A 23,579-nucleotide genomic window follows, 5' to 3' on the forward strand; every position below is an offset into this window, starting at 1 on the left:
ATATTGTACCCCCTTCTTTAAAAAAAAAATATTCCCCATTAACTTCTTTTTATATTATTTTAATTTTATTGGAGTTGATTTACAGTGCCATGTTAATTTCAGGTATACAGCAAAGTGATTCAGTTATATACATGTACATATATCCATTCTTTTTTAGATCCTTTTCTCATGTAGGTTATCACAGAATATTAAGTAGAGTTCCCTGTGCTATTCAGTAGGTCCTTGTTGCTTATCTGTCACATACAGTAATGTGTACATGTTCATCCCAAGCTCCTGATTCATCCCTCCCTCCTGCCTTTCCCCTTCGATAACCCATAAGTTTGTTTTCAATATCTGTATGTCTGTTTCTGTTTTGTCAATAAGTTCATTTGTATCTTTTTTAAAATTAGGTTCCACATATGAATGATATCATATGATACTTGTCATTCTCTGTCTGACTTACTTCACTTAGTATGATAATCCCTAGGTCCATCCCAAAGTATTGGAGTTTCAGCTTTAGCATCAGTCCTTCCAATGAACACCCAGGATTGATCTCCTCTAAAATGGACTGGTTGGATCTCCTTGCAGTCCAAGGGACTCTCGGAGGGATTGGGGGCGGGAGGAGACGGGGACGACAGAGAATGAGATGGCTGGATGGCATCACCAGCTCGATGGACATGAGTTTGAGTGAACTCCGGGAGTTGGTGATGGACAGGGAGGCCTGGCGTGCTGTGATTCATGAGGGTCGCAAAGAGTCGGACACGACTGAACGACTGAACTGAACTGAGGTCCATCCCATTAACTTCTTATCCTTGTGCCCCAGTCTTAATGACTGGCACTTTATAATCAATGATTCTCAGCCAGGGCAGTTTTTGCCCTCCAAGGAATATTTAGCAGTGTCTAGAGACATTTTTTTAAATTGTTCAATATAGTCAGTAGAGGACGGGAATATTGCTAACATTCTTCAGTGCACAGGACAGCCCTCCACAACAAAGAAATATCCATTTTAAAAGGTCAGTAGTACCAAAAATAAGAAATCCTGCTTTAGGGAATTCCTTGGCAATCCAGTGGTTAGGACTTGGAGCTCTCACTGCCAGGGCCCCAGGGTTCGATCCCTGGTGGAAGAACTAAGATCTCAGAAGCCAATATAGCAGGGCCAAAAAACCCCAAAAATTCTGTTTTATATTTAAAATATTGTCATATATGATAAAGTTGGCTTGTCTTTGTTTCTTCAGTATTTTCTTTGCCAATTTTGTCTCTTTATTTTTCCAAATGAACTTGGGAATGAGGGGGTGATTCCCCAAAATACAGCTATGGAATGATCTATCAATTAATTTGGAAAGGACGTATATATATGATATTTAGTTTTTTCCTTAGGTATTTTTAATTGTGAATAGTATTTATTTTTTAATAGTCAGTTTCCCTTAATTCCAGGAATTATTCATTTCAGGGGATTTTCTAAATATTTAATCATATCTAGAATAATAATAGTGGCTCTTCCTTTGATCTTATTTCTCTGTTAAGCCTTATAGCATTAGTCATAACTTCCCAAACAAAGGTTAAATGATAATAAAAATAAGAAGTTCTGTTTTAATCTCCATTTCAGCAGGGATAGGTATAATTTTGCTGTTTGGTTGATTCGATGCTGTTTACTGTGTTTAGAAAATTTCTCTTTATAGTTTTCTACTGCGTTTTTATTGGCAGTATACATTTACTGTTTTAAGTAATTTGCTGAGAGCAAATGATTTTTCTTGTTTAACAAATTAAAGTTTTGTGTTTTTTTTTTCTTGAATCTGTGCCCTATGCTCATTATGTCTCTTCCTGTAACAGAGCAGAGAAGGGAAATAATTTGCTTGTGAAAGAAGGATGATGCACTTGAATACAAGCAGGCATGGGAATTGCAAGGCCTGGTGTGAACTAGCTCTGTGACCAGGCACATGACACGCAGATGTGGCCGCTCTGACATAGACTGTGTGACTTGGGAACATTGCGATGTGGCCTTAAAAACAAAGTATCAACCTTTTGGCTTCCTCATTCAGTCCCACCCAACCCCTTATCCTCATTTTATAACTTCCATTCTGACAACATTTTTGTTGAATAAATGAAACAGGGAATAAATAAGGAAAAAAAAAAATTAAAGTTACAAGTTTGCTAATACTGAAACTTTCTATTTACTAACATTAAGCCTTATTTGTTCATGGTGGATTAATCTGTTAAATATACAAATGAATTCTATGCATTATCATTTTATTTAGGATTTTTGCATCCATCTTTGTAAATGAGATTGCTCTGTGGTTTCTCTTCTTATACTATATTTATCAGCTTTTGTTATTATGGTTATATTTACTTTGTAACAAAGGTTTAGTAGCTTTCCATATTATTTTATTCCAGGATGTCATGAAGTGATCTAGCCTTTAAACTTTGAAATATTCCATCTGGGCCTAGAATCTTTTGTATCATGTAATTCTATAATAACATTTTCATTTCTTCCTTAATTTTCTTTCTGTTTCAGTTTTGTATTTTTTTTTTTTGGCTACATAGCTGTCTCATTTAGGTATTTTAAAGTACTAGCATTCTGTCTATTAAAATGAAATTTTTGAATTTGCTCCTATTTGCAGTATATTTTTCCATTTCTATTTTTACTGTTTGTTTTACATACTGAGTTTTTCTTCAAAACAAAGCTGAAACATAATTCTCCCTGATTTTATAGTTTTATGTCATTTATGACTTTTTATCATTATTAATTTATTCTGTTTTCTGAGGATTTTTCCCCATAAATTCTTGATAACATTGTTGAGTTCATTTATTTTCTCTTACTGATAAAACAATGAAGTCTATGCATTTACTTTTAAATGTGGTAACTGGTGCCAGTTCATACAAAGGAACCTAAGAAGGACCTTAGGTCTGGTGTTCATTTCATTCAACCTGTCTACAGATGTTTCTTGAGTACCTAAGTATCAGGAACCATGTCAGGGCCTTAGAAAAAAATAAAATATACGTAGGCATTCAGTACAGTTGCTGAACTTACAGGCATGCTACTCGTGATATCCTGCGGTCCCTGTTACTAGATTTTCCCCCTCTATCTACCTGACACTTACTTTCTTTATCATCTTATCAGAATTGTTACTCAGTTTTTTTTGGCTGGTACTGCACTATTTACAGAATGATAAAAATCAGGCAGTTTCTCCTTCCAAGGTTATGCCAGGCTACGGGTCTACATCTCAGTTTTTCTCCATTCACTGAAAGGTTCTGCTCACAGACAGAATGCACATATATGGGCAGACTAACAGTTCCTCTCAGCTAATAGGATGTGCAGTAGATTCCGACCTCAACCAAGTCTCACCTCTCCAAACAAAACTCCAAGCCTATAGCCCTGGCTCTGCTCTTTCCTTTTACACAACTTTAATTTTGTGTCCTACCCCTGTTTCTGGTCAATTTGCTTCATCTCCGCTCTTGCTTTCCTGCCTTTTAGAATTGACTATATGTCTCTGGTATCCTGCTCTAGTTTGCAAATGCTTTCATTTCTGTTCTGAAATAATGTGCTGCTTTTATTCATTCAGAAACATCAGTTGAATGCCTGTACGTGGCCAGAACCAGGACTAGGTGTTGAGAATATAGGGACAAGTAAAAACGTAGTCTTATCCTCAATAAGCTCCCTTGAAAGAGCAGGAAAATAAGTTACAGTGCTGTGTAGTAAATATCCCACTGTACTGTAGAAACATGTAAGTCAGAGCATCAACACAGTGTTGTAGGAACCCTGTGCAGCCACTTTTCCCCAGAAACGTCACCCCTCTTCATTATTTGTCATAATGCTCTGCTTTTCCTCTGCCTACAACAGCTGACTTCAGAGCAGGTATGTAAAATGATGTTTTTATTAAAAAAATAAGCCTTAACAGTTTATAATATTCAGGTCATATATATGTGCAGTACATTTTTTACTGATAGTTTATGATCAACAAAATTTGAACACCATGTCTTTAATCATTTGTTCTCTTAACTAGCAATTTATTCGTCATAAAATAATTTCCAAATTTTATTCTGAACTCTCTCAAAATGTTACTTGTAAGCATTTTCACAACTTAATTCAAGTATACTTTGAACACCTACAATATCCCATAACTTCTTATCCACATGTTCCCCAGGTCAGTCATTATACCATCACCCAGTCAGAACCTCAAGCACAAAGTTGAAAGTCTTCGTTGTCACTGTGCCAACCTCTGCCCAAACCAGTTAACCAGTTCTTGTGGACTCTACCTCTTAAATATTTATACGCTCCACTCTATCCCTGGGGACCTGCATCATCTCACCAAGGACTACTGAGCTTCCTGCTTCTAGTCTTAACTCCTTCTTAACTCCAGAGAAATCTCTCTAGAATGTAAAGATGCTATAATCTCCTAATTACCTAGTGGATAAAATCTAAGCTCTTTAATAAAAAAAGGGGGGAGCTCTTCCTGACCCACAAACTCTTCACAATTGGGCCATCAATTTGTGGCCAATATGGAATATGGAAAGTTAATTTTGGCTGTCATTAATCATGTGTACTGTCATGGACGTTTGTCAGACTGAACATTGAGCCAAGTGGATCATGCAAGTTAGTGTAGTACGTGCTAACTCACTTCAGTCGGGTCCAACTCTTTGTGACCCCATGGACTATAGCCCGCCAGGCTCCTCTGTCCATGGGATCCTGGAGTGACTTAGTGTAAAGGAGAATATAACTGACTGCAAGTAAAGGAGTCAGTGATAGAAGATACGAAAAATAGGAGCCTGGACTTATTAGAACACATGGTCGTGCTGAGAAATAACCAAGTAACCAATATACTTAATAACTGAATACTTTCTAGAACCAGACAAGCACTGATATCTATCATATTTCATTATTGCTAACTTGTTCACTATTGGTTTTGAGTCATTTAATCTTTCGAAGAAGATAGCCAAAAATTCTAGTATTTAAAACTTTTGCTTCAGAAATTCGCTGGTGGTCCAGTGGTTAGGACTCTGCTGCCCTCACAGCAAAGGACCTGGGTTCTACCCCTGGTCAGGGAACTAGAATCCCACAGGCCATGCAGTTCCTCTACCACAAACTTATTTAGAATCACTAATCTCTGATTAGAACGAAAGTGCCTGTTACTTTGTTCATTCTTCTCATCCGGTACATAACGTATAGCTATGGAGAAGGGATCAGAGCTACTAAGCTCTTGTCTGTGCCTGTCCTCATTTCCTGCCCCTCTCCCTCCACCCCACACAGCAAACCCCTGAAGTATAGCCAGTTCTGAGTATGCCGTCCAGCTTCACTACAGACCAATGTCTTCAAACATGGCTGCTTTGCTTAGAACACCCCGCTATCTTACTCTACTTATTAAGCGTCTGTTCATTTTTTGAGATTTACTTTAAACATATTTTAATCTGTGATGCCTTTTTCTCTCCCCAAAACTCAAGGCTGAGTTAGGCACACCTTGTTTGTGTTCTCATAGCATCTTATGCATTAGTACTAATTAATATAGCACTTACCAAATCGTACTGTAGTAGCCCACATTCAAAGCTCTGAACTCCTGGAGAGAGGAACTGTGTATCTTGTTCACCTTTGTATCTGCAGTACCTAAAGCAGTGCTTGGCATACAGCAGAGACTCAGTACATGTGTACTGAGTGAATGAACTCATATTCACACACTTTTCCCCCCCATGCATCATAGTCCGTACTTGAGAGGAAAAGGCAGACATAAGAGGATAGGGTAAGAGTAGCACCAACAGCATCAACAATCACAACCATTGATAATTAAGCATCTACTTTTGTCAGGCCCTGAAGGAAATGGCAACCCACTCCAGGATTCTTGCCTGGAGAATCCCATGGACAGAGAAGCCTGGTGGGCTACAGTCCATGGAGTCGCAAAGAGTCGGACACGACTGAGCAACTTCACTTCACTTTTGTCTGGCCCTGTTCTAAGTCTGTACATAAATTAACTCATAATGTTTCTCACAGCAGCCCTGCTATCCTCATTTCCCAGATGAGTAAACGAAGGCACACAGAGGTTATGCAACTTATACAAGATCACAAAAATAGAAAGCAGCAGAGCTGGCTCCAGAACCTTTATGATAGAACAGAAAGGAACTAAAAAGCCTGCTTTTCCGTTCACTCTCCTCCTCATCCATTGCACAGCCTGCAGTGATGCGGAAACAGGAACTCTACCTGGTTACCAGAATTCTAGAAGTACTGAAGACCAGAATATACATAAATTATATGTAGTCCTGTACTTGATAGGATTGCAGATCCTTTCACATTTTCATGAGTAGGCCTATCCAAACAGTACCACCTCTGAATTACAAATCCTAATAACCTCTTGAGGGCCCCAAGAGCTAATTATGCAGAAAATATGATCCTCTGAGTTGAACATTTTCTTCTTTTGCCAAAAATCTGTGTCAAATGATGGGTTATTCTTAAAGTTCCATTAACAAAACCATGACATATGTCAAATAACATTATGGTTGGGAGATGGAAAATTGATTATTTTTCCTGCAAATCTATTAATTTTCTTAAACTTGGTCTCCCTTTCTCTTGATGTTTACTTAGCCTGTCATTTTTCATAGAGTGGAAATTTATGCTTTAATTCTTCAGTTATGATGATTGAGATGGTACAGTGTAATATAATTACTGAAAAAGAAAAAAACTAGCCTTTTCCATTTTTATCCTTGAAATAATTTCATTATATCTTCCAGGAATTTATCTAACTAATATCTTGAAAACAGAAGAAGGCAACCCTGAGGTCCTAAAACGGCATGGAAAAGAGCTTATAAACTTTAGCAAAAGGAGGAAAGTAGCAGAAATAACAGGCGAGATTCAGCAGTACCAAAATCAGCCTTATTGTTTAAGAGTAGAATCAGATATCAAAGTAAGTTGAATTCTTTGAGTATATATATTTCTGATTAAGTTTATAACCACCTGATAAGAGGTTTATTTCATAGAAGAGAAAAAGGAAAATAAAACTTTAAATAATTCCAGTTTTCTCGTGTTAAAATGTTCATGACTTTTAAACAATTTAAATTATTTAACATTAATAATATTGCTTTGCATTTATTTTAGAGGTTTTTTGAAAACTTGAATCCAATGGGAAATAGCATGGAAAAAGAATTTACGGATTATCTTTTCAACAAATCCCTAGAAATAGAACCACGAAACCCTAAGCCTCTTCCAAGATTTGTAAGCATTCATATTATTTCCTTTACATTTAAATATTTTTTGCAGTTGTTATCCACATCTATCTGGTGGTTTATAGTTTTCTATAAAGGCATTCAGGGATGAAGTGCACATGTAATGGATAAAAATAGTGAACAAGTCCTTAATAAATACATTCAGGATTAATCCACTTAGTTCCAAGTAAATGAACACTAACCTTAATGTGAATCAAATCCTAATACAATAGATGAAGAAGTTGGGCAAACATACAAGTTTTTGTTCTGACAAAGAAAAATGTTATTTTTTATTTTAAGGGCAGGAAATTTGATTGATTTATATTAATTCACTTATAGTAAATATATGTACTTACAACTTTTTTGAAAGTAATGACATGAGAATTTTAACTATGAATCATTAACTGTAAAAATAACAGGTTTGGCAAAAGATACTTTTTGGAGGGGGAAATAAAGTTTCCATTCTTTCCTATTACTTGTAAGTGCCTGGCCAAATTTATGTACAGTAGCATCATTTCACTGTTCTGAATATAATCCCTCTTATTCATAAGAAAGTCAAGAATCAAGAAGTAAACATAAATGGCTTCTAAGTAACCTAGATAAATCTTATAATGTCCGAAAACTAAAGCTTAATGAAGTTATTCCATAAGAAAATTTCTCAAGGCCTAAAACGATTTCAAAAGACAGATTAAAAACAGAAAATTGAAAATAGCTATATAGTCTGTTCCAGTGAAACATACTGACAATCATTGAGAAACAATCACTCTGTAAGAAAAAAAATGCCATAAAACTAGCATAAACAGGTGAGAACTCAAGCAATTTAATGCATTTGTAAACAGCATTTACAAAATGCATTTGTAAGTAATTCTGATGGCATTATTGTATTACAGCAGACTCTGATGCTGGGAAAGGTTGGGGGGCGGGAGGAGAAGGGGACGACAGAGAATGAGATAGCTGGATGGCATCACCGACTCTGTGGACATGAGTTTGAGTGAACTCCGGGAGTTGGTGATGGACAGGGAGGCCTGGCGTGCTGTGATTCATGGGGTCGTGGAGAGTCGGACATGACTGAGCGACTGAACTGAACTGAACTGAAGGTATCATAGTTCAAAACAACGGTCCTGGCTTTCCTCCCAAGATTAAATTAGTTTCGCACAGTCCATTTTAAAAGCCAGAGAAATGTTCACTGTATCTTACAAAGATTTCCATCAGAAATATTGAAATAACAAATACTCTGGTATTTATAGGATTAGAATTCCGTTATTTAAAGAAATTCATTCCCTACTAATTTAGATAGCCAAGGCTTTATGGAAATGGGGTGTTAACTTGGATACTTCGATTTGAATCAGTATTAGTGGTTTATGGTTTTCCTGGATATTAATCGAATTTTACCAGGCATTTATAGAAGAACCTTCTTTTCCATTAACGGTGTTGTAAGTATTGTGTTTCTTTTGATGTCTACAGCCAAAAAAATACAACTATCCCCTAAAATCTCCTGGTGTTCGTCCATCAAACCCAAGACCAGGTACTATGAGACATCCCACACCTCTGCAGCAAGAGCCAAGGAAAATTAGTTATAGTAGGATCCCTGAAAGTGAAACAGAAAGTACAGCATCTGCACCAAATTCTCCAAGAACACCGTTAACACCTCCTCCTGCTTCTGGTGCTTCTAGTGCCACAGATGTTTGCAGCGTATTTGATTCTGATCATTCAAGCCCTTTTCACTCAAGTAGGTGTTCAAGTTTTAAGTGCTTAAAGTAACTGTTAGTGTTATATGTACTAGAGGTAAAAAAGAATCTGTGTGTATATATGTATTTTTATATATATGGGTAAATTTGTAGATAAACCACATACCATTTCAAAATATATTATTATAAAAGTATAAAATAAATTAGAACAGCCCTCTTTAAATGTATTACACTTTACTGATAGGCCTGGTGATTAAATTGGTAACTGAAATTTCATTTGAGCATTTGTTTTCAATTGGTGAATTTAAAATGCCTCTCTGACTTCCAGAGGAAACGAAGATAACTGCTAAAACTGCATGGACAGATCAACCTGATGCTTGAAATGTTTCCTCCAAAATTATATTTGAAACTGCTCAGTACATGATTTCTTTCTCACCAAATCCTGTAGTCTCTAATTTTACAATGTATCAAATTCACACTTCTACTTAACCCTTGTTCAGTCAACAGCATCCTGTATAGTGCCTACTAATAAACTCCTGTGCTTTCAAGCCCAGCCATACAGCTCGCACAGATTGCATGCTGTTCCTCATCCTCTCCTATTTATCACTCACTGCCGTCCAATAGAAATACTTATAATATGAGCCCCACATGTGACTTTTAAATGTTCTTTCTCCATTTTTAAAATGCAAAAATTAAGTGAAATTAATTTCAATATATTTTGTTTAACCCAGTATATACAAAATGTTGTCATTTAAACTTGAAATCAGTATAAAAATTTACTGAGATTATTTTACAGTCTCAGTTTTGTCCTAAATCTTCAAAATGCAATATGTATTTTATACTTACTGCAGATCTCAATTTGGACTAGCCACATTCAAGCACTTAATAACCACGTGTGGCTAATGGGTACCAAACTGTACAGCCCAGCCTAGCCCTTTGAGAGGCTACCTTCACTCTTGCCATTAATTTTTTAAATCAATTTCATATTGAGCGTTAAAGATCTACTAAGATCTCAGAACCTTTTTTCATTTGTTCATTATTAAATCAGAATTTGAATGCAGTTACTTTTAACCTTTTCACAACCACTTCCACATGCTCTTTCCACTGGCTGTCTTAGCTCATTGTATAGTTCAAGTTCTCCCCTAATATTAGACGTAATAGAATCCAATACTGAGAGGCAGCCCGACATTGCTGGGGAGGTAGTTAAGCACTGACATAGGATTCCTAACTCCTAGTTGGTCATCTCAGTCTGCTAGTGAGCCTTCTGATTTTAGATAAAACAGTTTTTTGGTGCCTTCTGTGGATTAAACTAGACTTTTAAGATTTTTTCCAGCTCAGAAAATCTGTTTTAAAAAAAAATTCTCTATGGAGTTCTATTATTTTGAGATATGGTCCACAATACTACTTATTTATGCCTGTGTTGAATATATATTTGTAGTTATCCATCAGTTTGTCTTATCTTTTCTACCACATAAACTGTGTTTGTTTTAAGAATTACTACATCTTGGCTTTATTTGGCTACTGAAGATTACGAAGTCATGTTATGTTATTAGTAGGCTATCAGATATTTTTTATAAGTTCAAGTAAAACCGGGTAAAATATTACCATTTCCCCAACTCGCCAACCTCCTAAATTAAGTAATAAAATAAAACCAGCACTTTTTACAGTATACCTGACTTAAAATTATTATTTATTATGACCCATTTAACTGTTTGAAGAGGTTTTCTCCTCGAGAAGATGGCTATGATCTGTGTTATAAAGATTCCCACGAGTGAATTATTGAAATCACATGAAAGCCATTGACTGCAAATTCTGTTTTTCTTATTTAAGTAGCTAAAAATGAAAGATGTGGAGAAACAGGAGATAAACATATTTCATTCCCTACTAGTGCTGAATCTTTAAATGATTAGTCAAACAGGGAAAAAAGAATCATTTTGGAATGCAGTGCTCTGGATCATTGTTTTCTCACATGTGGCAGTGGAATAATATTAACTTAAAATAGCTGGACAAGCAAAGAAACCACTGTAGCAGGAATTAGGCTTCGTAATCTCACCCCTGAGGATTTTTTTGTTTCTCTTTGTGATAAAAGGAAACCCCTGTTACTGCTCCTTTTGTTCTTAGTAAAAATTGAAAATAACAAATTTTGAAATTAAGAAAGCCAATATAATACAAAACCATCTGTAAACTCAGTTAATCCCCTCCTTAAAGCTCATCTATGGATAATAAAGGTCCTTATCTGCTTTTGACCCCACTCTGCTGAACAGATCTGCTAGTGTTAATGGCGGGGAGGGCCCAGTGGTCACCAGCACATCCAACTTGGTACTCACTGTGTTGCCACTACAGCGAATACCTACTTCCTTGCTGTCCTCAGGGCCTGGCAGGAAAAAGCTGCTGCACCTACATTTTTAAGTCATCTGGACATATTCCAGTCAGTACGAAGAGGCAGAAAGGCATTCAAAGCAAAGACATTGCTTAAGTTTTTCAAAAGGCGAAATTTGACTGGAAGTTTTTGATCAGTTATACTAGTTGTTTTGCTTTATTTTTTAGTTTTTTTCCCCAAAATAATTTACTTTAAAAACAAAGATTAATTTCTTTAGACAATATCTGTCAATACCTCATTTCTTGCTAAATAAGTTTGGACACATCGTCTCTGATAAGGCTTGTGATCTTAATGAGAGATTTTAAAAAAATAATCATAATAAAAGAAACTCATAGTTAAATGCTTACCTAGGGTTAAATGCTTTGATTCTGTTTGTACTGATTTTTTTTCATCTCTCAGTGAGATTGCAGAGACGATGTATAAGTTTTAGTTTATTGACAAAATGCTAAATGAGTGAAGATGTAAATGCAGTAGAAGTTCACACAAAGATGACCACAGAATGGGCAGGAATGGTCACAGAAAACTTTGTGGTGAAGACAGAGAGGGAAGGAAACTGGCCACCTACCTAGTGTGGCTACACAAAGCCTCACATTCAGAGCCCTGCTCCACATCTTGCCCTCACCAGGTCCATCTCTCAGGTGATGATGACAGTGGCCGGGAAAAGGGGAAAGACCACCAGCCTTATATCTGTGGCTCTAGCACGGAGAGAGGAGGATGAAGTGCTCTTGATACATTGCTGTTGAAGGTTGCCTGATGATAAAAGGGAGCCATGGGTCTGGCCTGGTCCATGTGCTAGAGATGAGCTTTACCCCATCTCTTAGTAGGGAAAGCTTTAACAAGAAAAGATATATTTCAAGCTGGAATGCAAAGCTTTTCTTTGTGGCAGATTGTTGTAGGTGACTGGTTTCTGATCTCATACATTTGCATTTAACAGGCTTTTGTGAATTTAAGAAATTATCCATGATTTATATAATTTTTTTCTGTAGGAAAATGCTTATTTTTATTCTCAGAATGACTCAGTTAATAAATTGGAGGTTATCTTCCAACAGATCCCCTGGAGAGCTTTAAAAAAAATACCTGTATGCTCAGTCCATGCTTGTATTAGACCAGCACTGGCATGTGGGCATCAGTATTTTAAAAAACCTTCCAGCAGGGCCTAACATGCAGCCACAATGGAGAAACCACTGATCTGTTGTCTGGGATTTGTACTTAACCAATTGATGGTACTTTTTGATTAACTGGATTTCAGCCCTAAGTCACTGTCAATAAATTTGTTCAGTACCTAGCGGACAAGAATTCCTAGTATATATTTCTTGAGATATATAATGTATAATTCTCAAAGAATTTTTTTATAGCATTTTCCAGGCAGTAAGACTAAGCAATTCGTTTGAAGTGACAAATCAGAAAAGTGCCCCAAGTTTACACATAAATCTAAGCCTTTGCTGTATATACATTAGACCAAAGCCCAGCCTACAACTGTGTGCACAAGTATATATGTGTAGGTGTAATCATTCTTTCTAAAAGCCTGCAGTTGGTAGCGTCATTAGCTTATATTTTGATTTTACTCCTATATTGTACTAAGTATACAACCATGTTCTTGATGCTTATCTCCAGAAAGCATACTTATTTCCTTCCCAAAAAAGTGGAAAATACATAAGTAGTAAGCACTGGAGCAGATACTCCCTTTAAGCCCCTGTTATGTTAGTGAAGAGAATCTCATTTGTAGTGAAGAGAATCTTTGACACAGCAGCTAAAAATAAATTTTAATCTTTTGAGAGCTAACTTATTAGAATTAGCTGGATTGCTACCCTCAGTAACCGTAGCCTCCAAATAAATATCAGTACATATGGAAAGGAGGTAGTAGGATATGTTATTTGAAATCAGGGCTGTCTGGGAAACAAAAACACTATATCTATATAAGCAGTCAAATTAATGGTTCTGCCAGCTAAACCTAGGATGTAAAATTATACTTGTGCTGACCAAAGAAGCTAGAAAAAGCAACAGCCCTAATTGTTTTGAGTGATTGTTTGTTGTGCAAAAATGAGAGAGAGAAACCTGAATTAATCAGCTGTCTCCTGCTAGTTATTGCTTTAGCCTCTTAGATATGATCTGTTCAGTATGTTGGTGATATGAGGCAGTGTAACCTAAACGACTGTATTGATTTAGAACCAGTATAGATCCTCTAGCTTTTGTCTCAGTTTTTCTACTTTAATGCTCTCAGGGCTTTGCATTTTATGATTTTCAGTTTTTTTCTTAAAAGAATTAGTATAGTTGAAATTAGATATTCAAAAATTATCAGTTTCCTGTATAAATAATATGTCTAAGCACCAAAAATGTTTAATGATATTTTAAGTGTTTAAAAATATAGAAGGAAAAAAGCTATATCACTTTCAGCTTGTTGTAATATCCAAAGCTATAGTTATTTTGTGATGAATACATGCCCCAAGAACATTTTCTAAGGTATATATATATACTGCTAATAATAATAATGGTATTTTTATAACATAAATTCATTATTTACTACTTATTTTCACAAGTTTGGGTTTTCAAAATAATCCTTAGTGAATGACATATTTCTGTATGTCCAACTGAATTCTTTGCTCAAATTGGGTTTATACATTTTTTGGAAGTCTTCCACTAAAATAGAAGGATATTGTAGTTTTCTCATTAATGCTTTTTCATTTAATTATTATGATATCAAGTAGTGAATCTAAAACGAATCTTCAAAATTTCCAATGATATTAATGCAATTTCTTTTTCTCAAAAGTAGTAATGAGCTTTTGCTAAACTGTTCTATCATTCTTTAAAACTAGAATGACAGAAATAACATTTCTATTATAAATAAATTTTTACAGATGAGTTGAATATATTTATGAAAGAAAAATATCTACTTTTTCTTGTTTCCTTTCACAGGCAGCGATACCGTCTTTATCCAAGTTACACTGCCCCATGGCCCAAGTTAGTATATTTGGTTTAAGACTCATAATTTTTGCTTTGGCTTTAAAAATTAAACCAAATGTAACCTTTCCTGCTAAAACTCGTCTTGGGTCTGGCAGCATTGGTGCCTTGCTTTGCAGCATCTTAGAAGTGAGGCCTTCACTTGTACTATCTTTTGATCATAAATGATTTGCTTAAACTTATATAATTCTCATGCTTTTTGTAAAACCTTTCTTCTCTTTTGAAAGAACATTATTATATGGGTGGCTTCCACATTTAACCATTTCTCATTTCCAACTCTGGAGTTCTAATGCCCAACTTAAAAAAAAAAAAGGCAAGAGCATGCATGCGCATATGAGAATGTTGGCAGCTACATGCAGTGTCTAAGTCACAAAATACACTTAGGCTGGGACAGCACAGGCTGTAGGCAAATGACTTATTTGACTTTAGAACAGCTATCTTATCACTGTGACTTTTGGTATTATATAACCTAAATATTCATCACTGATAAGCAAAATAAACTTCCAGTGTAGGTATTTTTTAATTTTAAAGTAAACTAACAATTCACCAACTATGCCATAAATTTTAAGCCAATAGATTGTTTTTTGCTGTCCTTCATACAAATGATTTCAGAATGTATACAATAGAAAATAGTTTTATAAGCTAACTTACATAGTCTCATAAGACGAAAGGTAGGTGATCAGAATGTTGCTCATTTAAATAATATCAATACACAAAGTACTCCAAGTTCTATCTTTTTTTTTCCAAGTTCTATCTTGTTATAACATTTAATTGACAAAATTAAAACTGTCAGTGTTTAAAGGAAAGAAAACCTGCCAAATACAATTTTGAATGATCATTTAAGTGTTTTTTCACATCTTTTTCATTGTGCTAATGTACAGGTTAACTTACATTAATGTTTTTCAAAGTGTAGTTATTTATATGCCTACATTAAGCCCTTATCATAAATGTTTGTAAGATAGGTTACAATTAGAGGCTTTTACTTACCTTTTGAGTGCCAGTTCATCAATTTACTCCTAAATCAGGTTCACTAGATTCTAGTGTAATTTCTGTTTTTATTATCAGCACAGCCTCAGTCGTTTTAAATGTTCATCACAATGAAAAATTTTGGATTAGAGTGTGATGAACCTGACTTTGCTTCCCCACGAAAGAGAGCTGATACCTAAGCAAACTGAAGAGATCCCTCCCCAGGACACTAGAGTCTCTCCCTGCCATCCTTTGAAAGGATGGCAGGGAGAGACATTGGAGAGTGTGGTTAAGACCAGAAAGTATTCCTAAAGACTATCCAGTGAAGGCAAGGAAATTCTGTACTAATACAGTCAGGGTGGGGCAGGAAATGAACCCATCATAAAAGGTTAACAAAAATTACCATTCCAAAAGTTTTTAATAGTTTGCTCTCTCCCAGAAAATTCCAGTAATAGATTAACAATGGAAATGTTATTTTCTTCAAGAAGTATAACAACAGAATAACTTAGGCAGCTTTTTTTCTGAAAATTCTGCTGAGAAATTTCTGCATGCTTTTATAGCAGTTTGCTTTAATAAAGGAAGTACTGTTGGGTGTTGCTTTATTGAACTGCTTTTGATACCTCTGCACATTTCTTTTAATAAATATAAGCAGGATTGATGATATAAAATTCCTGTGAACTTTTCAAAATTGTACCATCCTACAGGATCTGCTTCAGTATCCTCTATAAGTTTAACCAAGAGCACTGATGAAGTGCCTGTCCCCCCTCCTGTTCCTCCACGAAGACGGCCAGAGTCTGCCCCAGCGGAATCTTCGCCATCTAAGGTAAAGTAGAACATCTGGTTATCTGGAGACTGGAATCATTGCAGTTCCATTATAATCAAGTGCTCATCTCTCATTGAGTTCTAACTGAATGAGGTTAATACTCAGGGAATTGGGGCTTAATAGAGTTTAAACCAGAATTAAGTATGGGTTTACCATGCAGTAATGTTTATTTCCGTTCTTCTGAAAGCAGTTTTCTGGTAGGTTTTCAAAATACTTACAAATCTAAATATGGATACTGTCAAAAAAAACCCCACAAGTTTAACCTATAATTTAAGAGTAACGTAGTCTCAAGCAGTTCTTTTAAAAGATAGAGATCTGAAGCTTTATATGAAGGCACGTTTTAAATGAAACTGTATTTCAGTGCTAAATGTTACATATCTAAGCCTGTAACAGGTGAATCTGACAGGCTTTTAAGTGGGATTTTCATGAAAATTCCAGGTCAAAAGAGACCTTAACAGCTCATAATAGCTATTTTTTTCCTACCTGTTTAAAATTCTTTCTTTGCCAACTGTTAACATGATTCAATGGTTTCAAAGTGTCCAGAGAGCAGAGCACCTGGACAAGGCAAAACTCTTCGCAGAATACCACAAAATGCTATTATAGTAAATTCAACATTGTAAAATTGATAGGTAACATGCTAAATTGAAATGATCTTATATTAGATTGAGTAATAGGTAAGCACAGTGAACAAAATTTTGAGAATAAAAACATAGAAGGAAAAATACTTTTTTAATGAATGAACTACCATAATCTCCAATTTAAAGCATATGGCAAAACTCCCTGATCCACACCTAGAGTTTGAAAAGCCAGCTTAATTCTTAGTGTATTCATGGTGCTATATAAGTTGTTAATAAATGTCTCTTTTTTTCATTTATGTTAGATGATGTCTAAGCATTTGGACAGCCCCCCAGCAATTCCTCCTAGGCAACCCACATCAAAAGCCTATTCACCACGGTATTCAATATCAGATCGGACCTCTATATCAGACCCTCCTGAAAGCCCTCCCTTATTACCTCCACGAGAACCCGTGAGGACACCTGATGTTTTCTCAAGCTCACCACTACATCTCCAGCCTCCCCCTTTGGGCAAAAAAAGTGACCATAGTAATGCCTTCTTTCCAAACAGCCCCTCCCCCTTCACACCACCGCCTCCTCAAACACCTTCTCCTCACGGAACAAGAAGGCATCTGCCATCACCACCACTGACACAAGAAGTGGACCTCCATTCCATCGCTGGGCCGCCTGTTCCTCCACGACAAAGCACTTCTCAGCATATCCCTAAACTCCCTCCAAAAACTTACAAAAGGGAGCACACACACCCGTCCATGCACAGAGATGGGCCACCGCTGTTGGAGAATGCCCATTCTTCCTGAGTTCCTCTGGACCAGGATGTACGTTTTCCTAGCCCCAAATCCATTGCTGGCGATGGATGCACTGAACGTGCCAGCACTGAGGAGTTAAAATGAGAACTCCAAACACTAATGACTCTACTTCAAGATCAGTCATAAGACAATGAATTTTAACACGGACATAATTATAAAGTGAATATGGGAAGATTGATCTAGAGGAAGTGGACAACTGATTTCACCTGAAAATCAAGTAAAGGAACCTTTTGCCAGCCAGTAAGCAGGAGTCCTCTTTTTGTGAAGTGATCTTTATCATTAAAGGGATGGAAAACAGTCTAGTGTCCAGCAGGCCCACGTGATGACAGTTTTTGTAATTCAAAATATTATGCACTTTTTAAAAAGAAATCTTAAACAGGGATCTTCAAATCCTCCTTTGTTTTCCTTTGCTTTTACTCGTCCTACTTTAGAATATTTTCTTAAAAATTATTCAGAGGACTGTGAGGAAAGGCTGTGGTACCTGCCCTTGTTGGAATCAAGGCCCAGCACCATACTGCAGTCCTGTTTACAGATTATTACAGTGAATTGAATGGGTACCGAGGCTTCACCAAAGAGGTACTTTTTTTTTTTTTTAAAGAATAATTATGCCAATTTTAAGAGCATCGCCCTACCCACCCTCCCTACACAAACAGAATGTGGTGGTGTTGCCTTCAGACGAAGTTTTGTGTCATTAACAATGACAGAAGAACTCTTCTAAAAATGTAACTGTCAAGCATATGATTTACATTTAGGAGACTGTTAATCTTTATGCTAGATTGTCATTTCCCCCCTTTTCCCACAGAAGTTTACTGGTAATCCATGTCATGGCTTGTAGCTGTCCCTCTAACCATGCTGTGGGAATGCAGTCACCCGGTGGGAAGGAGCACTTGTTGGGCGTCGCTGACACCGGTCATGTCTGACTCATAGTTGAGTGATCAGCATATCTAGAATTACCTTGCATTGCCTAAATCATGTGTATATAGTGAATGTTATATAATATACCTGGCAGGTCTGTTTTAATTTAATTGAATAAAGATACAAATACCTTGTTTGGCTGGCATATATTAAATTATTATATGGAGAAAATGGTTGATTCTTATTTCTTTCAGTTGAAACACACACACACACACACACAACACTAAGCATAAAAGCACGTATTGTGGTACGCCTTGGTTTCTAGTTCTGGATGTATGTATTCCTCTTAAAAGAATGATCTAAAGTTGCAGTTCGGCATGTAGGAAAATATTTGGTTAGAATAGGATGGGTATCTTTTAAGCAGAGCTTTGTAAGGTTTTTAATTTCTTAGGTAACATGTATTACAGTTTGTTAAAGTTTATATTAAACATTCTACCTTGCCTGAGGTCTTTGCTCTATCAGAACTATTTGTTAATAGAACATCTACCTACATCATTAATATCATAATATGGATTATTCATTAAACCTATGTACTGACCTTCTGAGTCTAACAAATACTGTGACTGAAATGCATGCAACTTGTTGAAGAGAAAAAATGTTATTAATCTCCACTATAATATCTGTGAAGTGTGCAGTATTCCATCCTTAGAGAGTCATCAGTTCATCTGTATCTGCATGTGTCCTCTGAATAGTGAAGTAACATTTCAGCAGTTCTGTTAACCATGCCATTAGGGGCATTTTTAGAAGTGCTGCATCATGGTGGAAACCTAGTACTTTAAATTTTCTGTGATATTTATTAGAGCATTAAATGTACATCACAATAGTACAATATATAGTCCTTTAAGACCAGAATGCTGGTTGCATCATCATTAAGCAATCCATCCTGTCATATCCTTTCTTATTTATTTGTTAGAGTTGAATCTTTTGTTTTAAATATTTGTACCATTCCTATTAGGGTAGCCACTTTTTTGAAATGTCTCCTTTCAAAAGTCTCCCCCAAAATTTATTTCAAATCCACTCTTGTTTGCAAAGCATCCGTAAGACCATTCATTCAACAAGTATTTATCTAAGCCTACTTACTAGTGCTGCTACAATTAATCATAATACACATTCCAGAATTTCCATGACTTTATTAGACCAGCCTCATCATCCCTAGGATTTCCCTTTATGTGTCTTATGCACACTTCTCTTTAATTACCCCAACCCTAACTCCAAATGAGAACCTGAGAAAAGTCACATTGGAGCCCATTCAGTATCCTTCTGGCCAGTGTGTTAGCCTTCTAATAAGGTTTTCTTTTCAACCTGCCTGATTGCCTAAAGAAGAAAAACTCAGATTTGAAGTTCTAATCATACTTCTTCCAAAGGGAAGTATTCTTTTACCCTGGTGGTTCTAGGCGACCGCTTCACTGTGCATCAGCTGTATATGCATTGTGGATAGAGGATATTTGTACTCTGAAGTGTAAAAGTGGGGTCAAAATATTTTCTGCAGTGGTAACTGATTAGAAAAATTTCAATTGGATGCCCTTAAACAGTGGTGAGAAAACTGTACCCTTGCCTTCTTCACACGTGAAGCATTAACTCACTGGCAGATTTACTCTTTGTAGTAACTGAAATCTACTTAATCCAGGGACAAGAAGTGGCTGAGAAGATAAATGCATCACCACCAAATTCTGCTTTTGAATTCAGGACATTACAAGACAGTCAGTGCAGCATGACTTTCCTAAACCACATTCCAAAACATGGAACATTTCTTTTAAAATGGAAATGCTCTTAGTTGTTTCATCATCTTTGGATCAACAAAATGAAAATATTTCAAGGCTGAATTTACCTATATGGGCCAATAATCAATATAATAGAAAGGGAGGCTTTTCACATCTAAGTACTTTTAAAAACAGGAACAAATAAAGTATATGTTTCTAAATTTATTGAAAGGTTATTTACTCTTTCCACATCTCCAAATGTATTTTAAGAATACAAATTATCAGGAAATGTATAAACATCAAAAGTTTGCTTAATTATAAAGGTTGTTGGGTATCAGATTATGTGTTCAGTAGGTTACTACTGCTCTAACAACTCAAGAATGTTTTAATGAATCTAAATTTAGCAAAGAGCATGCCACCCTAATTATACTACAGTTAACAGAACAGTGTAGTGAACCGTACTTTTTCAGTTGGAGGCTACATTGTGGTTCCAAATTTCTTAATGTGTTTTTCCCTACATTAAAAATTAAACCAAAAATTAGTTGGTATCTATGATCACTATCTTGTCTTAATTCTCAAATTTAGCTCACTTTAATCATGTACCTCGTTTGTCTTTTAATGACAGCTTAAACTGAGTTTTAAGTGGCTCAACAAAACATAATGCAAATGGGGGGGATAATTCCAATTTATTAGTGTTCTACATATTGAGGAAAACCTATTTTTTCCCCCTCCAGATTTAGAAAAAAAAAATAAACCATTTATTTCTTGGTATTCTGCTGCTATAGGTAGGTTCACATATCTTTTAACCTATATTGTATGACTGTTGTACAAGTGTAGGTCCTATGGAGTTGCACATTAATCTTTACCAGTAAAATAAGCATCACAGGGTTAATACCAGTTTGGCTGAAAGAATTATGCAGTAAAATTATTTATAAGGGAAAGTGGTGACTTAGTTTATTTATTCAATATTTTTCTTTTGAAGCATCTCATTACTTTTAAAATCATTTCATAATCCTTTATACATGAGCCAATGAAATATTTTGAGCTCTAGTTAAACAAAAGCATGAAGTCTATATGATAAATCTGAACAACAAAAGCACTTGTAACTTGTTTTGTAAATTTCATGCCTTATTTTCCATTTTTGACACCGTAAAGTGCATTTTCTGTCAACTGTGAGCAAATTTCCCTTTTGCCTTTAATGAAAATAGTGCATTAAGTAAGCAATTGCTGCAGAATTACAGAGCAAGTTAGCTAAAGGTGGATCACATTGGACTACCACTCAAACAAGATGCACAGCAGATGGAAGTCACACGTGTGGCTTTAGGGAGAGCGCACCTGTGCCAGATGCATGCCACTTTTCAGTAGCTGCCAAATGTGCCTTTAATTAAGAACATCTCTAATTTTTTTCTTCAGATCAAGTCAGCATTTGGGGGCGGGATCAGGGCAGGGGACTTTGGGGTGCAAATATCTGGTGAAACTCACCAGAGAAGAAGCCTTCGTTTGTCAAAGTGACACGAATAACTTTAGTTGAAACATGTTTGTGTATATATACGTGTATTTGCCTTTGTTTAGTAGCACGGTTATTTGCTAAAATAATTGTCCAGAAAATTGCTCTGTCAGTCTTTGATGTAAAAACAAAGTGCAGTCTACACATCTAATGCGGCCTTTGTGCCTAACCATGTTCGCAGGCAATCTTTGTACTCTGTGTGCAGCAGTATTTGGTTTGCATTTAAAGTGAAAATAATGGCTGTTATTTTTCTGGCATTACTAAGATAAACCGAAAAATAATAAAGAAAAATGCCTTACATAGCCCACACGTGTATTATTTTTGCATGTGTTTATTGTAGAGAGCAACATTTTAATGTCACCAGTAACTCTCATTTTAGCTCATACTCTGTGGAAATAGTTTGCTCTTAATCATGCTCTTGCTTTGAGGTGCTTTTTTCTGTGTCACAGTATTATAAAAGAAGTCGAATACTTCCTCCTGTTGGGTGCTCTATGAATAAAGTGAGTGGGAGGACATTGGGATGAAAATTAGTGCTTTAATGACCTCCGGTGTTACTTGGATAAGTTGCAGAGGGAGGGCTGAGGAATTTGTATTCCCTAAAAGAAGTTTTAAGATGCGACAGTTCCTAGAAAGGCAAGTTTTGCTGAGACCTGCTGGGACGTGGCAGACTGACATTCAGCAGTTCTTTGCAGGCTTGGCAGGAAAAGATACAGCTGCACACTGTAAAGAATTATGCAAATGTGCGGTCATTCACGGTAAACTGGAGAATGTGAAAACTCGTGATCCTGAGAGATCTAATACCCTTATTCAAAAGTTGAAGCAACTGACTCCTGGTATTTGGATGACTGCTTTCTGGAACAGTCAAAATTCACTGGGGGTTTCTTGTTTCTAACCCCTGGTTTAAAGACCCCAAGTCATTAATTTGTACAAATTCCATTTGTAGTCCACTGTGAAATCCAAATAATGTATTATTGGGTACATTCTAGGTAATTTAATAGCTATAGGGAGATAACATTAATATTGATTAGTCAGACCTGATTTCAAATTTGCTTTTGAAACACCGCTTCTTTTGAACTTTAACCAGGTGGTTTGCCTTTTTACTTAGTCACTAGCTCATCACAGATTCAGGGCGCTTGAGCCTCTAGGGTTCAGCAGAGACTACATTTTTGCAGATAGATGCAGATGGCAAGGAGGACTTCGCCTTATAGCCATTCTACTATTTTAGGACTCTTGACTGTCATTGGAGACAAGAAAGAAAGCTACAGCCCATTTTTAGAAGCTAGTTTACTACCATCATGACTCATCTAGAAAAGGAAGAATCACTGTTGGTGGACTACAACAGGCAGGTGCTTTGGAGTCAGATTTCTGTGTTCACATTCTGGTTCCATGACCCATGAGATGTGTGACTTCGGAGCAGGTATATAAATAATCTGAGTTTCTGTTTCTTAGCACATAAGGTTAATAGATATACCTGGGACTATTGTGAGCTTTAAAGGTAAGATGTGTAAAACCCAGTGCCTTTCACAGAGTGAGTGTTTAATAGTAACTAAAGTCATGAGGGCTATATCTTCAGTTTGCCTGTTTTTAGATATCTGTTAAGAGTTTGATTTCATCCTGAAGTTACCATAATTTGATTACGTACCATACAGCTTCTTTGATGTTCACTGTCACTTAAAGTGGTTTTGAGTGACCTTAGTTATAAACATTTGGTAAGGGCCCATCTGACTATTCAATATTCAACAAATAGTTATTGTATCTGGAACAGTTTTGATGTTAAGAATATAGCAATGAACAAAACAGACAAAAATCCGTATCATCATGGGACTGATAATCTAGTGAGGAAACGTAGACAAGAAGTAGTAAGAACAGATATATGTAAGAATGCTGTAACTGCTATGAACAAAGGCCAGACGAGATGACAAGCAGAGGCAGGGGAAGGGAAACTTGACCAGTGTGGGGAGAGTCAGCCTCGTGCAGGAGGGGACACTGAGTAAAGCCTCGAAGGAGCTGCAGGAATGAGACATGCAAGTATCTAGGAAAAGAAGACGCCAATCACAGGGAAGAGCCGATTCAAAAGTGTGGAGACGGGAGCATGCTCAA

General features: G+C 36.3%; 1 protein-coding gene across 3 annotated transcripts in view; it reads left to right on the top strand.

The window, feature by feature from the left end:
- Window positions 1-18,406, top strand: part of SOS1 (SOS Ras/Rac guanine nucleotide exchange factor 1) — a 126,283-nt gene extending 107,877 nt beyond the window's left edge. For 2 of the 3 annotated variants that reach the window (XM_055401008.2, XM_088841529.1), the window contains 6 exons: window positions 6,691-6,863; window positions 7,055-7,171; window positions 8,626-8,890; window positions 14,143-14,187; window positions 15,858-15,976; window positions 16,857-18,406. In XM_055401008.2, the coding sequence (XP_055256983.1) occupies window positions 6,691-6,863; window positions 7,055-7,171; window positions 8,626-8,890; window positions 14,143-14,187; window positions 15,858-15,976; window positions 16,857-17,348 (1,211 nt within the window). In that variant the 3' untranslated portion in view covers window positions 17,349-18,406. The remainder of the gene's footprint in view (window positions 1-6,690; window positions 6,864-7,054; window positions 7,172-8,625; window positions 8,891-14,142; window positions 14,188-15,857; window positions 15,977-16,856) is intronic. The other variant, XM_055401009.2, reaches the window with a different exon arrangement.
- Window positions 18,407-23,579: the final 5,173 nt, after the last annotated feature.

Source organism: Moschus berezovskii, chromosome 11, assembly GCF_049115385.1.
Source record: "Moschus berezovskii isolate FMDL1 chromosome 11, NW_MosBer_1.0, whole genome shotgun sequence".
Lineage (NCBI taxonomy): Eukaryota > Metazoa > Chordata > Mammalia > Artiodactyla > Moschidae > Moschus > Moschus berezovskii.